Source organism: Ursus maritimus, unplaced genomic scaffold (assembly GCF_017311325.1).
Source record: "Ursus maritimus isolate PB19 unplaced genomic scaffold, ASM1731132v1 scaffold_13, whole genome shotgun sequence".
Lineage (NCBI taxonomy): Eukaryota > Metazoa > Chordata > Mammalia > Carnivora > Ursidae > Ursus > Ursus maritimus.
Genome location: NW_024423675.1, coordinates 36163548 through 36186041, shown reverse-complemented (window position 1 = coordinate 36186041; position 22494 = coordinate 36163548). Strand labels below are relative to the sequence as shown.

The window sequence follows — 22494 nt, the reverse complement described above, 5'->3', positions numbered from 1 at the left end:
ATTGGGGAGAGTATAGGTTTATCTTTTATAAAGATAACTTAAGTAAATAAACATTAATTTATTTCCCTGGGAAAGCTAGTATTCTCTTTACACATGGAGAATTTAACATTCAAAAGAATTAAAAAGTATTCATTCCTGCGGTTTTTAAAAAACAAAAGCCAAATATTTAGGTTTTTAAGCTACTGATATTGATCAATATTGACATTTTAATTTAAAAATGAGATTCTTTTTTTTTTTTTTTTGAAGATTTTATTTATTTATTTGTCCAATAGGAGCCTGATACGGGACTTGATCCCAGGATCCTGGGATCATGACCTGAGCCGAAGGCAGCTGCTTAACCGACTGAGCCACCCAGGTGCCCCTAAAACTAAGATTCTTAATCTGATTCTCTTAAGATAAAAATCCCCAGTCAAGAAAATATTGTTTATAATATGTTTTCACTGTATCAGGTTACTTGCTTTCAATAATTTAATCTTGAGTTTGTCTCATATTGTTTGAATCTAGGGAAAAAATATGTTGGAAACTGGAGATAAAATCGGTGTATCAACAATTTTGTGTTGTAGTATAACTTTCGTCGTTCTGCATAGTTTGTCAACCATCCATATAGCTGGGATGTAATTCTAAAGTAATATTGTAAACGTGTAAAGTTGTAAAGTAGTATTTGTAAAGTAACGTATAAAGTTAACTTGTAAAGTAATATTTGACTGTAATAGCAAACCACACAGCATCGCCCTATCCAAAAGGCCCTTTATCAGTTGTCATTTGCACACATGGAGAGACTTTTCTCAGGCTGAGTAACTACTGGCATTGGATTCTAGATTTAGTCATGAGCCTCTTGCTTGTTGGGGCCATTAAATAATTCCTCCACCATATGAGGGCCCAACTCAAAGCTTTCCTTAGGGGTAGAACCTACTTTCATGATTCCTAGGAAATTTGTATTACTCTTACATGAAAATTTACAGCAACACTCCAGTTGCTTTTTTCTTTTTTAATTTTTTTCTTTTCTTTTTTTTAGGCGGGGGAGGGCAGAGAGAGAGGGAGGGAGAGAAAGAGAATCTAAATAGGTGCCATGTTCGGTGCAGAGCCAGAGGCGGGGCTCCATCTCAAGACCCTGAGATCAGGACCTGAGCCAAAATCAAGAGCCACCCAGGTGCCTTCCAGTTGCTTCTTTTTACTTTTGATTTCACTATCAGTAATAGACCTCCTAAGTGCTTTTTTCCATATTTCGGACCTCCACTGTCCAATTGAGGTAGCCTCTATTGAGATGTGATCATCTAAATTTAATTAAAATTAAATAAAATTAGAAATTTGTTTTCTCAGACACATTAGCCACATGTCAGGTGCTCAGAGCCCACCTGCGCTGGGTCACCATATAGGATGGAGAGAGAAAACTTGCATCATGGCACACAGTTCTGTTGGACAGTTTTGATGGGGACTCTGAAGCACCCCATATAGTACTTGCCCTTCAATAACTGTAGACATATGGATAGATTGTATTGTATTGTAAGCATTTTGTTAATTCAAGTACAAGTATAGTGTTTCAGCTATATTATGGACTAAAACATCTTAAGGGCTAGCTTGGAAAATTAGCTGTCATTTGTTATTTGTAACATTTTTTTTCCTCTCTAGAAAATTTCAAATCCATATAACTATGTATTGAAAAATCCATATGGATATTGATGTGGGCTTTTATATCTTTAATCATATAATCTGAAGAAATCAAACAATGAATCATCTAATATGTTGAAATAAAACCTGAAGGGTTTTTTTTTGAGATTTTTATTTTAAGCATTAGGTTTGATATATAGAAAAAGTGATGACAAGATGGGATTTATATTTGTGCAGGTAAAATAGAAGATGAAATTCAGAGCTGGACAGAGTGACAGATCAAGTGATATAAAATAGGAATTACTGCTAACCAGGCTCAGGTTAAAAAACTGATTAAAGATCTTAGCCTGTAACTTACAAAGAGAGAGAGAGAAGCTGAGAGAATGCAGATCAGTTTTGTAATTTAGGTTAATTTTGCTTCAGATTTTAGGGAGGAACTGCACCATTAGATGTTAAACTTTTAAAGCATTATTTCTTAGGTGCCTTTAGAGTAACTCATTATGACCTCATATTTTTGTAATATCTTCTAACATATTTGAAATTTTAGTGACAGCATATTTTAATACTGGAATTGAACTGAGAAAGAAGTTTGTTTTAACATTTTCACTTTACTTGCTTCCAACATTAATTTGTTATAATAGTGGTTATATAAGTCTCTACCTAGGGGATTGGTGAACTGCTCTCAGAAATGGGCTTTCTACAAGTATCTCCAAGAAAAATGTTTCACCTCTCCACCTCAAATTAGAAAAGCAGTACGCTACAGCTCTGTGATTGGCTGGCTTCCCTTTTGCTCTCTCTTCCTTCTTTTTTACCTGAAGACCTGTGTGTGTAGACCATGCTGCATGCTACTTGCTGTGCTAGGTATTAGACAAAGATAAGGTCATTTTCTCCATTTCCTAAGTCATCCCCATAGTGAAAACCATCATCTTTTCCTTGAACACCTGCCACGGTCTCCTTAATATTGTCTTTGCTTCTGACTCTTGCTGTCCCACACACCTTTCTCTCCATAGTCATCACAGTAAGCTGCTTTAGATAATAGTTCAGATTATGTCCCTCCTCTGATCTAAGCTTGTCCCATGACACTTAGGATAAAATTCAGTTTTTTTTAAAAAATGGAATTTCAAATATACTTTTGAGAAAGCCATGTCATCAAAAGTATAATTAAGAGTAATAGTAATATAATATAGAGGCCTAAAAAAGGTTTTCTCCATTACACAACTAATACATTGATAAACACTTGCAAAAATTAAAATACGTAAGTTAATGGAGTAAAAAAGTGAAATTCCTCCTTCATATTATTCCACCTCCTTCTATCCAATCTCTCCCTCAAGGTAAATACCTTTAGTTGGGTCATATTCTTTAAGACCTTTTTCTATGAAATTACATTCATATTGCATATTTGCTATATATATGTATATATGCTTTATATACGTATTTTATATATAATATACATATCTGTTTATTTATCTCTCCAGTGTGTTACTGGCATTACTTAGCCTACCTGGAGATTATAGCTATGAACAGCCTTGTCCATTTATTCTAAGATACCTTACAGATAATTATCTTTTTTTCCCCATAATGTGAAAATGTTAGGGAAGCACTCCTAAAGTCCAGGCTTCCCTTCTCTCTCACCTCAGACATCTCCTCCCAGCAGTTCTCCCAGATTATCTTTTTGTCCCTGGTAGGCTGTTCTCCTTATAGCAGACTGATCTTTTGAAACACACGTCAGATATTAAGGATTCTACCCAAAATTCTCCCATGGCTTCTCAACACATTTAGAATAATCCAAATCTCTACTATGGGTTCAACTCCTGGCTAACTCCAAATGAATTTGGCCACTGTTCTATGAGTCCTTTACTTTGCCCTATGCTTCTGGAATGTTCCAAGGTTGTTCCTGTCTCAAAGCCTTTGTGCTTGTTATTTCCTCTGCTTGGAATGATATTCCTTTCTTTTTCACATTCAGGTCTCAGCTCATATTTTACCTTCAGAGAGATTTCCCTGATTACTGTGTCCCTACTGTTTTGTTCTTTAGCTCCTTGCCTCCATAAAACTTTGTTACCATACTGTATTTGGTTCTTGTCTTTCCTCCCTATTAGAATGCTGTTTATCTCTTGTACGTTAGGTAGTCAATAAATAGTTACGTAATGAACAAATACATATGTGATGCTGAAAGGGTCAGTAGACAATGAAACTGATCTTTTCATTCAATATTTGTTTCATTTACTTCCTTTTTCTAATGGCCTTGGGTTTCTCTAGTATTAGCAGGGGCGCTTTGGGGAGAGGTAAAGGAAAATATAAGCTCAAGACTTAGTTAATCTATTAGCCAAGTAAGCCATGCACAATTAACTCTTGGTATCACTGAGTATGTAAAATATTTTGATCTTTTTAACATAATCAAATGGAAGTTTTAATTATTACCTTGCTTGATAAGATTATGTAGTGATCCCTTTATAGAAATTTTAAGGGATTTCTCATGGCCTCTTTTTTTTCCTTTACAGAAGAAAACTATGTAGTGCCCTATGTACGTTATAGATCTTTCCCTCCTAGCAGTTCGGCTCTGACTTATTTCAGTCTTCATATCCCTAGTAGCTAGGGTATTTATTGTGTGCTCACTAAGTACTGGGGGAATGAGGATGAATAAAGAGTATAAAGAGGATAGACATAGCTAAACTAGTATTATTTTAAAAATAACTAAAACTATAGTTTAAGTAAAAAGGAAAAGATTTTATTCCCTCCAACATTCCTCAATGTGTCTCTCCTCAAAATCATATTTAAAGAATTTTCAGTGGTCCTAATTGATTTTTGAACAAACTGTATTCTGGCTCATATTCTTTCTGCCAAGATTTGTTACAAGCTTATCACCAGTAAAGTTTAGGTCTGTTTACATATCAGAGACCTCTCTGATTTTTGAGAGTTGGAACTTTGAATTAGGTTAGTTCAGTAAATCGTTGTTGATTTTGGTGACATGTAGTATAGAGAAAATGAAAGATGAGTTTCACCAGTATCCTATGAAAGCAGAGTTTAACATAGGGTGAAAGGAATCCAGAGTTTTATTTTATAACACCAACTTCACTTACAATTATATAAATCTTAACAATGTTTATGACATTATTTCAGTCTCACATTGAAGTAAAGTCTCTAACATTGGGTGTTAATATACGTGATAAATCACTAAATTCTACTCCTAAAACCAATATTACGGTATATGTTAACTAACTAGAATTTAAATAAAAACTAAAAAAAAAAGTTAAGTCTCTAAGATTATTTACGTTAAGCATTATTCCTTTGTTAGTGAAATTTTGGATTTAAGAGTAGAATAAACTATATGCACACATGCACACAAACACATGTTTTCCTGGAGATACAATAATACATATTTGTTCACTCCATAAATACGTACGTGAATATAGGGGTAAAATCTCATGTCATTGTACATAAACAGTGTGCAATAAATATTTCTCGAGTGCTGGCTAATACCTAAGCATGTTAAGGTGTAATGTTAGATGTTGAGGTCCTTCTAAAAGATTCCTGTCCTTCAGTCTACTTGCTTCCACAATGTCCTTTATTTGGGTACATATCTGTCACATTTTCTCATTGATAAAACCCTTCAAAGGCATTATAGTACCTTCAGGATAAAGGACAGACTCTTGCTTCTAGCATAAAAGTCTCTGCAAGATAAGCTCTCAGCCTCCTACTTCCCAGGCCTTCTCACTGTTCTAACTAACCCTGAAAGTTCTATAAATTGCTGTGCCAATAGGTCAAGAAGTTTTCTACCATCCTGCTTTTTGCAAATGCACCTCATTTGCTCTGTGATACCCTTTTATTTCTGTTAGCCCTATGTTTTCAAACTCTGCTCTAGCATCATTTCCTTTCTGAGTCACTGTTTGCTTCCCCAGATAGAAAATGATTCCTAGCCCCTGTCCCTTGTTGTATGCTAGTGCTCTGTATACATTATAGATCTTTCCCTCCGAGCAGCTGTGGCTGTGTCTTGTGTCAGTCTTCATATCCCCTGTGAGTAGGGTATTTAGTGTGTTCTCACTAAGTGCTTGGGGAATGAGGATGAATCCTTTGACCACACCATCACTCAGACGTCACTTTCTCTGAAGTCTTGCTTTCCCCCCAGGAGGAGCAAGTCTCCCTCCTCTGAATCCGCTCCTATCTCTCTAACTCTGTTTTATCACCTGGAGCTGTGCTATACGTATTCCCTAACACACTCATCTCTTCTGCCACACTGTGATTTTGTTCAGGACAGAGATTAAAAATTAGGTATTTCTTTTTATCGTCTATCAAATATTAGGCGCTGCATATATTTTTTTAATGAGTAAATGAGTGGCCAGTTATTTAAAGTTTTAAAAATTAGTATTTTATACAGCCTTAGGTTTTGGTGTTTTGTTTTTTGTTTTTTGTTTTTTAATTTTAGCTGGGCATCTGAAAAAGAGAACCCGTGAATTCCACCATGAAGTGATTTTCCTTGCAAATGAAAGGATACTGAAGCAGGAAGACTGGTTCTTAGAACCAACTCTTCCATTACTAACTATAGGACTAGGACAAAGACTTCTGGCCCATTTTCTTTATCTCTAAACTAAGGTAGATCAACTTAAATGAGTGTTTCTTAGACGTTAGGCTGCATCAGAATCACCTAAAGGGCTGTGGATCACTGGCTCCCATCTATAGAAGCTCTGTGTGTGGGGCCCAGGTATTTGCATTCCCAACAAGTGCCTTGATGTTGCTGATGCTGCTATTGCCAGGACCACACGTTGAGAACCATGGCCTGGTCTCTCTAATTTGTTGATACTTTAATGCCAATACGTAGAAGCAATGCAAAGTTTAAGTAGGCTAAGTACCACCTGAGGTCTCTAGAAAGGCCTTTGGTTTTCATAAACTACTTCAAGATTTGTCCGAGTGACTCTTTCAGGTCACCTAAGTCACTTGAAGTTGGTTTCTGTTCTTTAGGGTCTTTATTTAAAGAAGGCATTTGGTCATGGCAGCTTCTCACTTTCCCTCACTTATAACTAAATCCTACCAATGAAATTAAGGCTTTCCCTCCTTTTCCATCTCCTGTACTCAAGGATGTTAGAGTTTATTTCTCCCCATCTATTTTTAAAGTCCATTTTTATTCCATTCCTTTTGTCTTGTATGGATAACAAAAATGGTTTGTGAATCAGTCATGTCCTTTTTTTTTTTTTTTAAATAGAGTTTCAGGCTTTTGTAATTGTACAAAGAGTTCCCAGGATTTCTTTTCATCAGTATTGTAATTTCTAAAATTCTCTGCCTCAGATAAACCATTCTTACTGATTGCCAGATACCGCAGAGGGGTTATAGGTATTCTTCAGAAATGATGTTGACTTTATGATATAGAAAGGGATGTCATTTTCCTTCTTTTTTGACTGAAATTTGAGGCTTCAATACTAGATAACTTCGATTTCTGAGTATCCTACATAACAATTTTTTGTCTTAAAGATTTTAGCAAGATTCTTATAGAAAGACCACTTCCTTTGCTGATTTATAACATATGATTATTTTGTTAATATATATCACTAAACAATTAAGTTGATATTCTGTCAAGAATTAAATGAAATATATACTTTTAGTTAATTATCTCAAATAAGATTTCTTTTTAAAGTCGAGGTAAATATGTGACTTCGTTTTTGTGTGTATGCACTTTTTCTTTTCTTTTTTTTTTTTAAGCACTGCTAGGATGCCTGGCCCTATTACAGTGTTAGAATATCTTCTAAAGTTCCCCATTGCTATCTACTGTAGAAGCTGTCTGTGAAATGTATTGTTCGGTACCTCCCCTAGTAAACATATTTGAGTGCTCACTAGGCCTTTTACTGGCAAAAAGCACTGTCTTAAATTATATACTAATAGTTATATTTGCTATTCAGTGCTTACACTCAAAGATGTCACTGCACTTGCCCATTTATTTGTAAAATAAAATAAGAAAAAAAATAAATCATGGAGGTTTTTTCTTTGTTTTGTTTTGTTTTTTTAATCCCTAAATTCAAGTAGGTGTACACAGACTGGTTACTCTAATTAACTTGGTGTCATAATCTCTCCCCACCCTAACCCTATTCTAGGAGGGAAAGTTTATAGTACTTTTGAAATTAACTTAATTCTTAGACCCATACGATGAAAGCAGAGAGTTCTTTTTTTTTTTTTTTTTTTGCCTGTGGTCTTACCCCAACAATTACTTATTAATATGTTTGCATTTGTAATGTGAGAACTCAAGTTTAGTCTCCAGTTGAACTTTGCCTGAGGTAGACTGATCTGGTTATACTATCAGTTGAGTGGCATTTAATCACCTGGTTCACTTTAAAGATTGCTTTTCTCCGTAACATAGTATGTGCTACCAACAGATTTCCTATGTAATAGATATTTAGTATGACAGCATGTATACGTTTCACTACTCATTTTAATTTTTTAAAAATTGAGCTCTGCAATTATCAATTGAAGCTCTCGGGAGTCGCAAGTTTGGCGAGGAACAGGCTTACTATTTCGCTTGAGAACATTTTTTCAGATATAGCTGTGCAAGCGAAGTGATCTACTTTTGCTATGTGTAAGATTGGACTGTTGGTGCTAAAATTTAAAAGGTTCTGCCTGTGGATTGTAGGAAGACAAATGGCACATCTCTAGAAGTGAGGAAAAATAGTACTGTAATTCAGTGTCATGTTGATAGAAATAGCAACCTTAACCAGTCATCTTTTATTTTTGGCTCAGACAACTAACTATAAAATATAACCCAGATGGTGGAGCTATGATAGTAAAGATACAGAAATGACATTTTGCTGATGAATTTTCTGCAACCCTTTGCTTCTCTACTTTCAGTTTTATACCAAATCTTTTATGGTGTAAGTTGCTTGCTTATGTATCTAAGGACAGACCCACAGGATGAAAAATGTGTTTCATAGCATTTTTAGATCTTGGATTATTTCACTTAACTTTTGTTCATTTTCCTCTTCTAATTGCCTTTTTGATTTTCTCTCTTTTGCTAAACTTATATTCTAACATAAATTAGGCTGTGCCATGAACAGTGGGCCCTGTTTCAATTTATTTTTGAACATATTACAGGCATTTAGAATATAGTACTGGGCTCTGTCTGCCTTGGAATTGGGGATGCCTCTAGAGAGAACAGGGGAAGTGGGCTCTGTAGTCTGTAGTCTCAGCCTTCTTACCCTACTGAGCCTTGAACTGAAATGAAGGAGGAGTCATGTAAGGGTGGATTAGTGAGATGGGTGTAGGGTTGTTCACAATGTTTTGCGGTAACAATTAGGAAGGTAGTGTATGTGTGCCGAGTTTGTTGCAGTAGGGAAGAGCTAAGAGGTTCTTCTCATGGTCTCCAGCATCAGTGCCACCTGGGACTGTCCTCTCGCCTCTTTATTTCTCTCTGTCTGGGGTACTATGGCACGATAGTCAGTCCCTGGAGAAGGAAAGGGAGGAAAGGGTTAACATTTATGGAGAACCTTCTAGATGGCCCCATGAGGTCCTCACAGGGATTTGAGTTAAGGTCTGTAACATAAAATTGAGGCTCTGGTGTGCCCTTGTCCATGTACATACATCTCTATTATGATAAAGGAGATGTACATCTCCGGAAAGCTGCATATAACTGTTTCTCCCAAAGGCATCTTAATTATATAGGAAAAATGCAGAGAGCATGTTTCTGTGCAGAGAGCACAAAAACTCCTCTTGTTTTTATATCGTGATTATTATTTATTTTAGGTTCAAGTTTTGAGTTTGTTTTTGGAGAGGGAGATGAAATGTTTGTCTGGGTCTCTCTTAGCCACGTATGAAGTTATGTGTTTTTGATACATACTACCCTACATCAATATCTGTTCAAATTAAAAAGACCACTGACAATTCTTTTGCAAGCGTAAGATTTTAGGAATGAAAATTAATTTAAATAACTAATAGACTTATTATCAACTTAAATATTCTAGCGTAAGTTCTAAAAATGATTATTGTTAGTTCTTTATTTAGATCTTCTAGATACTTTGGTGATTACATTAGGGATAGCCAACTCCCTGGGCTAATTTGAAGTATGGGAGCGTACTAGGTTTGCATATTCATCTCAGTGTGGAGCCTTCTGAAAATTGCCTTCTTTGGGGTTTTCTTTTATGTGGACTACTTTGGCGTGAAATCTCTTAGGTTTTATTTTCTCCTTTTGATCTCTCGTCCTGCATTTTTACTGTTCCCTGAACAGTGCCTGGACTGGTGTCTATTGTTGATCAGGCAGATAGAGTATCACTCTGCAAAGGGTTGCAGCTGGATGGATGGTATAGTTGCTTTTCAAGCAAGTGTGGTTTTTTTATACCCAGTATTTTCATCCATGTTAGATAACGTAGCAGGCCTTCTCATCACTTAGACAATGGTGATGCTAAACCTCAGGATATTTTTGTAATACTGACATTTTATTCAAGAATACTTGGCTACAGTATACATAGAATTTGCATTCCAAAATCAACTCAAGTCTTTATTATATTATTGTAATGGTGTTTGGATAGGTAGATAGGAGTGGTGTGTGTGTGTGTGTGTGTGTGTGTGTGTTTGCGTGTGTGTGCACGCAAGAAGAAGAATATCTGAACCCAAATAGTAGCTTCTGTTGAGTGCAGACTCTGTAACTATACAAAAAGCCTGTATGTATGCAGGTAACTGAGTACAGGTTTTAGACTCTCTGGAACTGTTATTACTCTGGAACTGTTAAGTCCTAATGTGAAGTCTTAGCAGGACTAGTTCTTCTAAGAAGCTGGCCATATTTAATGTCAGGACACTTTAAGGAAAAGAGCTGATTTTGAATTCTTATGCACTTATGAGTCATGGAGGCTCTAAGGGTATCCAGAATCTGATATATGAAAGAGTTTTAGAGGAAGAATCAATTAGGACTTGTCTCCCACATTTAGTTAACATGTAATGAGAATCCCCCAATTACTCTTTCAAGCAGCTTTAAAGCCAAAGGATATAGCAGTATTTCCCTTGCTTCCATGTTCTATGTACCTGTTGCCATGGAAGGTATTTCTCTTCTTCAAGGAACTAAATAAACAAGTAAGCAACCAATAGAGAAAGACTGTTAAGAATTCATTAGTTGCAAAAAAAAAAAAAAAGAATTTATTAGTTTTGGAGAGCCCCAAGGCCTTTACTGAAGGCATTTTTGCATATTAGACTCTTAGAAATAAACTATTACATGAATCAATAGGCAAACCAGCCTGCCATACATCGGCCTGATGTGGAGAAGCTCCTTTTCTTTAACATTCTGAGCGAGCATTTAGTTTAGAGAGCAGAATTCCAGATTGACAGTACCTGTGAGAGGAGCTGCAGTGGGTGACAGCAAGTGATAAAGGTTTCAGAGATTCTGAAATCTACACTCTGTTACCTGAATATACACAGTCTTTTTGCAGTTACAAGGTCTGCCACTCAGTGGAAGTTGCTCTGTGGGTTTAGATATTCTCTTTCTCTCTCTCCCTTTCTCTCTCTCTCTCTCTCTCTCTCACACACACACAGTCCTATCTATCTTTCTATTATCTATCCACACACCATTATGATGTGCATTAAGCTTTTGCTATCACCTGCCAGTTATGTGTATATTAATCTTTAAGTATGAAGAGAAATAGAATATTTCTACATTTGAAAAGAAACTAGACTCTAGATTTTGAAGTTTCCGCATAGACGTTTGACTTACTCAATATGAGATCTTCTGGGGCCTATAACCAGAAATTTATCCCTTACAGCATTATTTAACTATTCAAAAGAAGTAATTATGTTTTCATGATTTACAAATTAGCTTGGGAAAATTATTTGGAACTTTCTCAAGGGAGAGTCATTTTATTATGCCAACAAAATTTTATGAGTTAAGTAAAAGTGAACTTAAATACCTTATTCCGTATTTCCCCATGAGGCAAAACTATTAACTAGAATCCACTTCTATTACTTAGTTGTTTTTTAACACATTGGAACGCTTTCCAGCCTCAATATGATTCTTACGGTTGGTTCACTGATGCTGTGTAGAACAAGCAAAGTCACTGTCTTCAATGAGTTTATATTTTAGTAGGGGAGATGAATCTCAAAAATTTATTTGTACCATGAATTATGTAATTATAATTGTGCTCTGTTTGTAGCTCTAGCCTGAGGACACTTCTTCCCAAACAGTCTCTTACAGAGCAGATATTAATCCCCATGTAATTTAGAATTAAGTCAAGGGATAGGGAACACTCCCACCCCTTTGAATTTCTTTTCTTTCAAACATGCCATCATCTTCATTATTGCCTTCCAAGAGCCTCTAAGTTATTTTCTTCTATTCGTCATAAACTTTAGTACTGGTGTCATTGAGAGTTGCTTTCTCCACTGCCTTGGCCCACCTTCATCCTGATGACTTTGCTGTCTTTATGGAAAGTCCATTGACAGTTTCTTCACCTCTTCATCTCCAAAATCAGCTACCTTGTTTTAACCTGCTGCTTTGGTTAAATGGATCTTGTAATATCTCACAAGTGTTCTAACTTTGCATGTAAGCATCTCACTTTCTGACCATCACATAAACTCATCTCTTCCCCCTTCATTCATTTTACTGAGTTCATCCATCAACCTCATGGGGAGCTCCAGATCATCAGACCATCTGTCTTTTGCCAATTCATCAACTTGCTTATCGTATCAAAATTTGATTTCATCATAATCGTTTTGGTCACATTTGCCATTTCCATAAACTCCTTGTTTGCTTTTTTTTCAAGCTACTTTTTTATAAGCTTAAAACAAGCAAATTCTGTTAAAAAAATCACACACTTCATGTTAGATTGGGATCAATAGAAATTCATGGTCACTAGCTGCAAATGGGCCCATACCACTCCTGGAAATCCTACTACGGTTTTCTGTTCAATTCCCTTTCTAATCCTCCTCTCCAGTCCACTCCACTCAATAATCTCCAGTCTCCAACCAGTCTTCTTTTTACCAGCTCATCTCTTATAGCTGAGAAGATTGAGGCCATGTAATAGAAACTCCCTTTAGCAATAGTACAAATTTCCTCGTATCTTCATTCATCCTCATCTTCCCTTGCATTATAAAAAACTGGAGCCCCTTTGTATGATCTGTGATTTGGATCCTGTCCTTTCCTATCTCACACTAACAGTTATCATTTCTTTCTCACATACACTCAAAAATTCCATGTCAAATTAAATCATTCTCATCAATCTTTAAACATTTGTTTCCCATCTTAAAAAGTAATAATAATAAAACAAATTAAAACACTTCGCTTAATCCCGTATTTTCTTCCATTTTTAATTTCTTTAAATTTTTAAAATTTTAATTTTTTAAAGTAAGCTCTATACCCAGTGGGGGTCTTGAACTACAACCCTGAGATCAAGAGTCACATGCTTTACCAACTGAGCCAGCCAGGTGCCCCTTTTCTTCCATTTTTAGTTAAATTTCTCTCTACCCATTCAGACACACTTCCTGTGGGAGTTTTTATAGTCATCTCCACTCCTCTGCTGTCTTCATCATTGTCCAATATGGTTTCCATTTCTATTGCTTCACACAGGTGGCTCTTCCTTTGGTCATTCCTAAACTCAATGGCGCATATAAGGGTGTTTTTCCCAGCTTTATTGAGATGTGATTGACATATAACATGGTGTAAGTTTAAGGCAAACAGTATGTTGATTTGATATATATTACAAAGTGATTACCACCATAGCCTTAGCTAACACCTCTATCATGTCATGTAATACCGTTTTGTTTTTGAGTTGAGAACATTTGAGACCTACTCTCCTGGGACCTTTCAAGTATATAATACAACATTGCTAACTATAATCACCATGGTGTAAATTTAGATCTCCAGAACTTACCCATTTAATAATGGGAAGGGTGTACTCTTTGGTATGATATCGTTTACACTGTGGGATCTAAAAAAGCCAAATTCATAGAAACAGAGACTAGAATGGTGGTTACCAGGGTTTGAGGGGTTGGAGAGATAGGGAAATATTGGTCAAAGAGTACAGACTTCCAGTTATAAGATGTCTAAGACGGTATTTTTAATCTGCATTTTACTTAGTGTTGTACCAGGATTGGTGGTGACACCTCTTCCACTTCAGATGTTTTTTAATTGGCTTTTGTGATGCCGTATACCTTCATTTCCGTTTATTATCTCTACACACTTTTTTCTTCTTCTTTTAGTTCCCTCGTCCTTTTACAGGCTCATCATTCTCAATGCTATCATGGTAGAAATTATGGCAAAAAGAGAGAAGGTGGCCTAGTACATATCCTTGAGAAACTGCAGTGTTTGAAGTTCACATAAGAGAGAGAGAAGTCAATTATACTTAATGATGCTGACATCTATTCATAATATACAATATATCCACTTTCAAAAAAATATTTTATTTTCAAGTAATCGCAACACCCAACGTGGGGCTGGAACTCACAACCCCGAAATCAAGAGTCGAATGCTCTACTGACTGAGCCAGCCAGGTGCCTCTACTCCCCCGCCCCGCAAACTGGGGAATAGGGTGAAGTTTTTGATGAGAAAGAAAAGGGAAAGAGAAGAAATTTCACTTTAATACGTATGTTCTTTATGGATGCTTTCTTCCGTCGTGGTGCTCCCGAATGTAGTACACTTCCTGTGTGCCAGGGGCTGTCCTGAATGGTTCATGTGCACATCTCATTTAGTCTTTCCTTAAGCCGTGCCGTGTATACTGACAGTTTCTTTTTTGGGTGGCTAGTCGGTTAAGCGTCTGCCCTAGGCTCAGGTCATGATCCTGGGGTCCTGGGATCCACCCTGCAACGGGCTCCCTCCTCAGCGGGGAGCCTGTTTCTCCCCCTGCCTGCTGCTCCCCCTGCCTGTGCTCTCTCTCTCTCTCTGACAAATAAATAAAATCTTAAAAAAAAAAAAAATGAAAAGAAACCGAGGCTTCGATTTTACATAAGTAAGCAAAGTAACTTTATATACAAAGTTGTAAAAGTAACTTCAGGTACAACTTAACATACATTTTTCCGTAAGTTAAAGTTACCCTTAAAAAAAAGTAAACTAAATGTGTCTCTGACTTTGGGGCATATACTCTTAACACTGATAATATTGAAAAAAAAATTAAGGACAAAGTTTTTTTTCTTCTTCAGATTTTTCTCATATCCATAATATCTTATATTACATGTATTTCGTGTATCATTTAATCACTGTGGATATATCATTGTCTTCACAACAACTTTGTGATGTAGGCAAGGCCAGTATTGTGCAGATGAGGCTAGGAAGACACAGTTACATCGATTGCTTGGGTTACACGTGATAGCAATTAGATCATAGGCTTCCTGACTTTGAGTTCAGCTTTCCCTTATATGAGTGAGGTACATTCTCTGCATTAATTCAGTTTGCCAAAGGATGAAGTCCTTGTTCTTTAGGGTTTGCCTTCCCCCCCCTCTATTTTAATTCCACCGTACTTCACTTATTTAGTTAATAATCCAAGAATGTTGCTAAGGTAGCAAAAATTTGAGTGGAATCATTACCTTCAGTATTTCAGGTAATGGAGTGGAGTGAAAACATCATGCAAAGCAGAGCCCGTCCATTCTGTTCCCAGGCTGACCTCTTAGATGGGTGAAAGTTGACATCTGGTATGGCTTCCGTTGCTCTCTTCTTCTGGGAAGCCCTGGTTGACTACCTGACACCAGGCGTTAGATCTGACCTGAGCATTTGCTTAAGCGAGCTTTGTGTAATTAAGCTATTGAGATTTGTTTCCCCTGACTGGACAGAAGAGCCTTACAAGGTGAGGGCTCTGTTGAAGTGATGAAGCTGATTAGATCCTGTGTAGTAAAGGAATCTGATCTTAGACATTTCCTCCAGCTCTTGTTAATGAGGCAAAGACAATACTTAGCAGAGAAAATGAGGTCACTAAAAAGAGAAACATTTTTTTTTCTCTAATAAAGAACTGATTTTTTTGCTCCCCTTTTAAATCCAGGCTTAAATTTATTGTCCAGAATAAAAGCTTAATTTAAATGAACGAATAAGAAACTTTTTCTGAGAGGATAGAGTAAACATATATAAGCTTATCACCTATATGAAGCAAAGGAAGTAAAACAGTTGGAGAAAGTAAAACTAAGATATAGTTAAGAAATTAAAATAATTAATGTTGGCTACAAAGGAAGTGAAATAACCAACAATGATTAATTACACAGATACGTGGTCTATTCATAAAAAATGTATTTTTTTCCCCTTAAAAACAGTTTTCTCACTTTTTCTTACTATATCTTCTCTTTTCCTGAACTATACTATTCGAGCAAATAAAACTTATTTTCCTGGGAGACACTTAACACAAATCTCGTACATTAACAATGTTGATGAGCTTACCTTTTGGGTTATATAGCACTTTTACGACTGTTACTATTTAATCCTCATAAAACTTTATAACGAAAGCTGCATTATATCCATGTTAAAGACTTGGGATTTAGTTGCAAAAGGTTATGGGATTTGCTCAAGGATTTGTAAACAGGAGAGTGGGAGTCAAGTACAAGTTTTCTCAGCCCCAGGAAAGGGGCCTCTACGACTGCCACTCCAAGTTACACTTTATTTAACGTCTCTGATTCTTGCCTCTATTTCTTGCTAATAAGCCTTTGTTCCAATATTTGGAAAGTGACATGACAGTTGTTTTCATATAAGATACACTTACATGAAATGTAAATCATATGCGTGCACGCACACACATGCACACACTTTTCTGTGTTCGTAGATTAGCCATCCTTCATTGTGAAGTATTTCTCTTCCCACAAAGACCCTGGTCTCCTTCTTAGCTTCAGCTTATTCCAGTGACATCAACAGTCATAAAGGACAAGCAGAGGAGGAGAGAAGTAACACAGGAGAAGGTCTGTGATGGGAATGGGTGGATGGGAGACAAACCAGCCACCTCATCTACTGGGTCCCATCATCATCGGTTTTGGGGTGGCTGTAGGAGTACGGTAGGAAAGGGGGAAGGGTGTAATGCTGGTGACACTGCTACCTAGTCCGTGTAATGTTTAATTGAAGTACTATTCAAAAATGACATTAATCTTTAAAGTTTCACATTTTAGACTTTTCAAGGAAATTTGAAGCCTGTTTAAAAGAAATGCTCTCTCTGCATTTGCTTCTTTACCTTTAGAGAAATTGTAGTAAAGTTGATGCAAGAATAGAAGGTGGAGGCAGTTTGACTCAGGTCCTTTCCTGGCCCTGCTGCTTGTTAACTGTTATGACTTTGGTCCAGTTACTTGTCTTTTCTTTAAAATGAGGATAAAAATAATACCAACCTTATGTGATTATAGTGAGGATTAAATGGCTGTGTGTGTGTGTGTGTGTGTGTGTGTGTGTGTGTCAGGGTGGCAGGGTGGCAGGGGAGAAGAGAAAGAGAGAGAGAACGACATATGCGAGTGTGATGATGTGCAGGCTAGCTTAGGATAGTCTTTTGTATACAGTAAGTGTTCAATAAATGTTAGTTACTGTGAACTCAGTCAGTCAATCTTCTGCCCCTTCCCTTTGGTAAAACTGTCTGCCAAACGTTATTGGAAAATTCCTAACGGTTCATTGTAATTGATAATTTTTAATTTTAGTTTTTCTTGACCTCTTCCCTACATTTCATATTTTTTGCCACAGCCAACATTTTTTTTAGAATCTAGACTTCCAAATTTCCAGAGTGCTGCACAGCAAGCTTCACTGTTTCCACTGTCTTCCAGCAGAGGCCGTACATCTGTGCTGAGCTAGAACCGCACCCTGATCCTGGAATTGACAAATAATTCCCATGGGAAAGGAGACATGGCCGCAGATTAGGGGTCACGTTGGAGAGACTCTGTCCTCCGAAAATTTGTGTTCATCTAAATGCCATTGTTTATGCAGCTATCTGATATTTTAAAATTATGGTTATTACAGTTAATCTGGCTTTGTGTGTGTGTGTGTGTGTGTGTGTGTGTGTGTGTGTGTGTGTGTGTGTGAATGTTAACCTGCCTCAAACCTCCTGATACTTCTCTTCTTTCCTTGGTCATTATGTCTGAACCATACTTTGTTGGCTTTACTTCTGCTGCTGTATTGTTGCTTTCTATTTCAGTGGTTTTCTCCTCTTTATCTTCCTATGCCATCTTATTCACCCATCGTAGTAACTTTTAAATCTATAACTTACTCACTTCATGATGATGACTTCCAAATCTATGGCTTTATTGTGGACCTCTCTCTTATTTTTGAGATATGTTTGTCCAGTTATGCTCTTAAGCCTTTACCCCATATGTAGCCTAGGCAAATCAGATTTGAAATGTACTTAGTCTTCTTCTGCCTCAAATTTGTACCTTTTTCTGTATCACTAGTCCTGGCTAGGGATTTCAATAGCACCATTCGCCTAGTGGTGCAAGCCTGGAGTTAGAATTGCCCTATATTTCACTACAACTAACAAGTCAGTAAGTCTTATTTTGTCCATTTCCTCAGCATTATTTTTATCTTTCTTTTTTCTTCATATCTATTTCCACTCCTACTAGCATATTACCTGACTGATTCCAGTCTTGGTTTCTTTTAGCTCATCCTCTACCTTTCAGGCATATATGGTTCTAAGAAATCAATTTGATTATACTAAATTCCTACTTTAAACATTAATTTCCATCACATTTCCTAAAATGTTTTGCAGAATACTCCAAAAATAATCTGTGTATCTCCATGTATAAAGGAGCCCATAGTCAAATAAAATGTTGAAATGTTGCATGCTGAATATGGTTTCTCTTGAAAAGTCACACTACATATCATTAAAAAGAACAAAGGCTATATGAAGCTTTTCTGTTGTTGTAACAACAAAACTCTATAACATGAGCTTATATTTGAACATGGAAACAATTTTGTTTAATATTTATTAATGTGGAATTATTGATAGAATGTACTCCTGATTTTAGTCTGATGGTTAAGGTCTTCTGTGCCTAGCTGTCTAATCTTACCTCTTCCCTTTTGAACCTTTGTAGCCGTACAGATCATATTCATTTGGTTTCCCAAACACACACCCCAAGCTATTCCATTGTATATTGTTCCTTCTGCCTGGAATACTGCTAATCTAGCCGATGGCCTCTGTCTTTGAAAGTTTAGCCATTTAAAAGCGTAGATCATTTGGTATTTTCACTGGTTAGCCTACTGCTGGTGCATTGTAGGTGCTCAGTGTATTTTAAATAAATAACAAAAAATGGAGAAAATCAAGAAGAGAAAATTTAGGGATATGAGATTAGCTGTATTTGTCTATTCATTCTGCCTAGATGATGCCCAGTCAGGAATTCTAACACATAGTAGCAGTTGCTTAAGTAATTTTTTAGCTGCTTGACCTCAGTAATTTTTCTTGTTGTTGTTGTTTACCTGGACAAGATTTAGGAAATTACAGTATAAGATAGATTTTTAATTCTTATAGGATAAAAATCAAACTTAATTTTCATAAGTGTGTTATAGCTATTCTTCTTTTACTGTGAAAATTCCTTAAAAATGATTGTTGTAAATGTTTTCTATTTCTTCCTGACAGGTAATATTTGAAGCTGAAGTCTCAGGAGGAAGGAGTGGTTATATTGCCATTGATGATATCCAAGTACTGAGTTATCCTTGTGGTAGGTTGTGATTAAGAATTGTATTTTTCTATGTCCTTTCAACACTTGTCTTATATTGGCAGTGACTGTTGACTGTTTATCATTTGGTTGTGGCTGTCTCTTCTGTTGTTACTCCTAGCCTTCTGTTCAGTTTTAGAAGAACACTGAAATATTTCTCGAATTTTTTAATCAAATAGTTTTCAGAATTGTAACTAATTGTACACATATTAAAGGGTTCTTTTAATTATTTAATTACAGAGAACAAAGTGCAAATATAAATGAAACTCTAGATAGGACAGACTCCATCTTTTGGTTTTATTAAGTAGTCTAGGAAAGCAAAGAAGAATAACAAATCAGAGCTCAACTGAAAGGAAACTAAAAGAAATCTCATTAAACATGTGATCTGCTCAGTCGAAAGTTGGAGTGAAGGAAAGAGAATGAATTAGTTCCCCGTTTTCCAAACTTCAGACTTAATTTTTTATAATAAATATCTGGTTAATCCATATGAAACAGCAAAATAATAGAAAGCAAGCAAAACAAAGAACTCAGTTTACTGACACATAGTTTTGTTGTCTTTAGATGCCCATTGGGTGGTCTTCAGATGGTGTAACTAATTTTGTGTGTACATCACATTTCCTGAAAGACATTTCATTCATGCGTTCGGTCGAGCCAGACATAAAACAGCTGGCATAAACTCAAACTTTACCTGTATCTCCCAACAGCGGCATTTTACAGGGCCCATGAATTCTAGATGATCTGTTCAGTAATCCTCCTGGTGGAAATTTTCTCACACATTGTAAGCACTGTGCACGGGGAGGGGGCACCATGCTCCCGTTGAGAGCTCGTTAAACCCTATTGTGTATCAGCATCACCTGCCAGGGGTGGCAAATCACGGTTTGTGTGGCCCCTCCTTGGATCTGATTCAGTAAGTCTGGGATGGGGCCTAAAAATTTGCACTTCTAGCAAGTTCCCAGGTGATGCCTGTGCTGCGGGCGTAGAGTTCACAGTTTGAGAACCACCGTTCGGGTTCATGCTCTAGTTCGAGCATTTCCCTTTTTAAAGCCTATACTAAGATGAGGTGCTGAAGAAAGAGGTAGCAGGCAAGGGTCATACAATTTATTCCATGCAGTACATTCTAAGGAAAAGAGGAACAAAATCGTCTCACTCAAAGTTCAGTCAAGTTGGTTTGCTCATAAATTCCTTCAGTCCATTAGTACATAAGCATGATGTTTCCATCTACTTACTGTTCCTTTATATTTACTGGAAGAGAAACGTGAAAGAAAGGTTCTCAGGAGTAAACAAATAAAAATATGAATTAAGCACAACAGCAGTTTTACTGTGAGCTTGCTTTTACTTTCCGAGGCTTAACTTTTCCTGTGTGTATTTACTTTCAGTTGAAAACATGAATAAGCTTCAGTTTTAAAAGGTAATCATAGAGAACTCTAATTTGACACCTGTATAAGTCATGTAAGTTTTGACTACAGTCATCACTTTTTGTTGGTCTGGTATTTCTTTTGGGTAACTTTCTTCCAATTATGAAGGAATAGGAAGTAGATTTTGAAACAGTGAAGCTGATAATCTATTTGAGAGAAACAAAAATATTCCCTTGTTCTTTGAAGTACTAGAGAACTCTAGTTATTGAAAATTCTTTTTTAAAAGAAAGGAGATCTGCTTAAGTTGTAAGTTATAGTTCAACAGCCATGTCTATGTCAGTATGTTAGAGATCATTGTATGTTTTCATTATACTTTGCACTTATACTCTGATTTATGCCTATTTGATCTCTTTTGCTTTCTTTGACTTATAAATGTTTTATTATCACCCATATGTGACCTGCTGTGGTCAACCACCAGCAGTAACTGTTGAGTGCTCTCTCTGTATACAGCAATGCTCTAGCAATTTGGGGGGAGGGGAGAGAATTGTGAGAGGGAGTGTGTATTTCAGCACAAAGAAAACTCCATTTTCTTCCATACGGTATTCGTGGTGGCCAAAGGTAAAAGTATTTACAACATTATTCTCTTGGGAAAAAGTAACATGGCACGTTTTCTTCATGTGAAAATAGTAAATTTTTTTTCTGCCTTCACAGATAAATCTCCTCATTTTCTCCGTCTGGGGGACGTGGAGGTCAATGCAGGGCAGAACGCTACATTTCAGTGTATTGCTACGGGCAGAGATGCTGTGCATAACAAGTTATGGCTGCAGGTAAGGCCAAGCGGACAGCTGAGCTAACGGGTACACTTGATTTTTAAAATATCAAAAAGTGCTGCTTCTGGTGTCATTCTTGTGTATGTGGGAGAGAGGGAGACAAGTTCTCTTGTGTAGGTTCGTTTTAATTGACTGTAGATTCATTTCAGATATTTCCATTTTGGGAAGATGTATAAACAGATAACAGTATATAGTTAATAAATATTTGGGTTAGTTTCTAGTGAAAACTAATGTTTCTCTAAAGTTATGTATAACTAAGAACCATTTTTTCTAAATCCATTCAAAGTAGGAAAAAATGAAAATTTCCTCATTTAATATTTTGAAAGCTCAACTTACGAGAGCAGAGCACTTAAGTAGGAGCTGTTATACTCTGATACATTTGAAAAAAAATAGTTTAAGAAACCTTTAGGAGTACTTCTGGAAATGTGAATTAGAAGAGAGCCAATTAAATTTTTTTTCAGAACTTTTGTGTATAAGGGTTCATCACAGATATGAGGTCAAGACATTTGCTTTGCACATATTAAATCCTCGGTAAATATGTATTTAAAGAATTAAAGTTTGGCATTATGTTGGGGAAATGTAAATGGTACATGCAAAGAGCTTTGAAAGAATCAGAGAAATAACAATAGACTAAGGAAGGTGCCATGCCTTTAGAGAGTATCTGCCAGTCCCAGGGCAGTGGGGGTGGGAGGTAGAAGGGACTTAGAGCAGCTCTAAAGTCAGGAGGATGGCCCAAGGAAAGATGGCTGTTGAGCTAAATATTTGAGGCTAGAATGTACATAATGATATTCTCTGAGCATTTATTATCTTTGTGTTCCATTTGCATCAGAATGAAGGAAGGGATTTAATTGGTTAGAACTAAATTCCTGAGATTGTCAATAGAGACCAAAAGAGAAAAATCATTGTAAGACTAGCATAGTTTCTTGAACATAGACTTCGGCATTTATTTTACCATATCTTTGAAAAGGTAAAATTACTCTTGGGGATAATCATTAAGTTGTGGGGGGTTGGGGTCATGATTATAATAAATGGTTTTTGAAATCATACCTAGTATAATGCCCAATATTGTACTAGAGGTTATAAATTTCTTATTTTATCAAATCCTCACATCCACTTGGATGTTAACCCATGTACTCAAATAAACTTAATTATCACTACTTTTA

The 22494-nt window shown here is 36.4% G+C and overlaps 1 protein-coding gene across 2 annotated transcripts in view; it reads left to right on the top strand.

The window, feature by feature from the left end:
- PTPRK (protein tyrosine phosphatase receptor type K) overlaps positions 1-22494 on the top strand; it is a 540066-nt gene that overhangs the window by 252035 nt on the left and 265537 nt on the right. For both annotated transcript variants that reach the window (XM_040627788.1, XM_008691238.2), the window contains exons 4-5: positions 19068-19149; positions 21213-21328. In XM_040627788.1, the coding sequence (XP_040483722.1) occupies positions 19068-19149; positions 21213-21328 (198 nt within the window). The remainder of the gene's footprint in view (positions 1-19067; positions 19150-21212; positions 21329-22494) is intronic.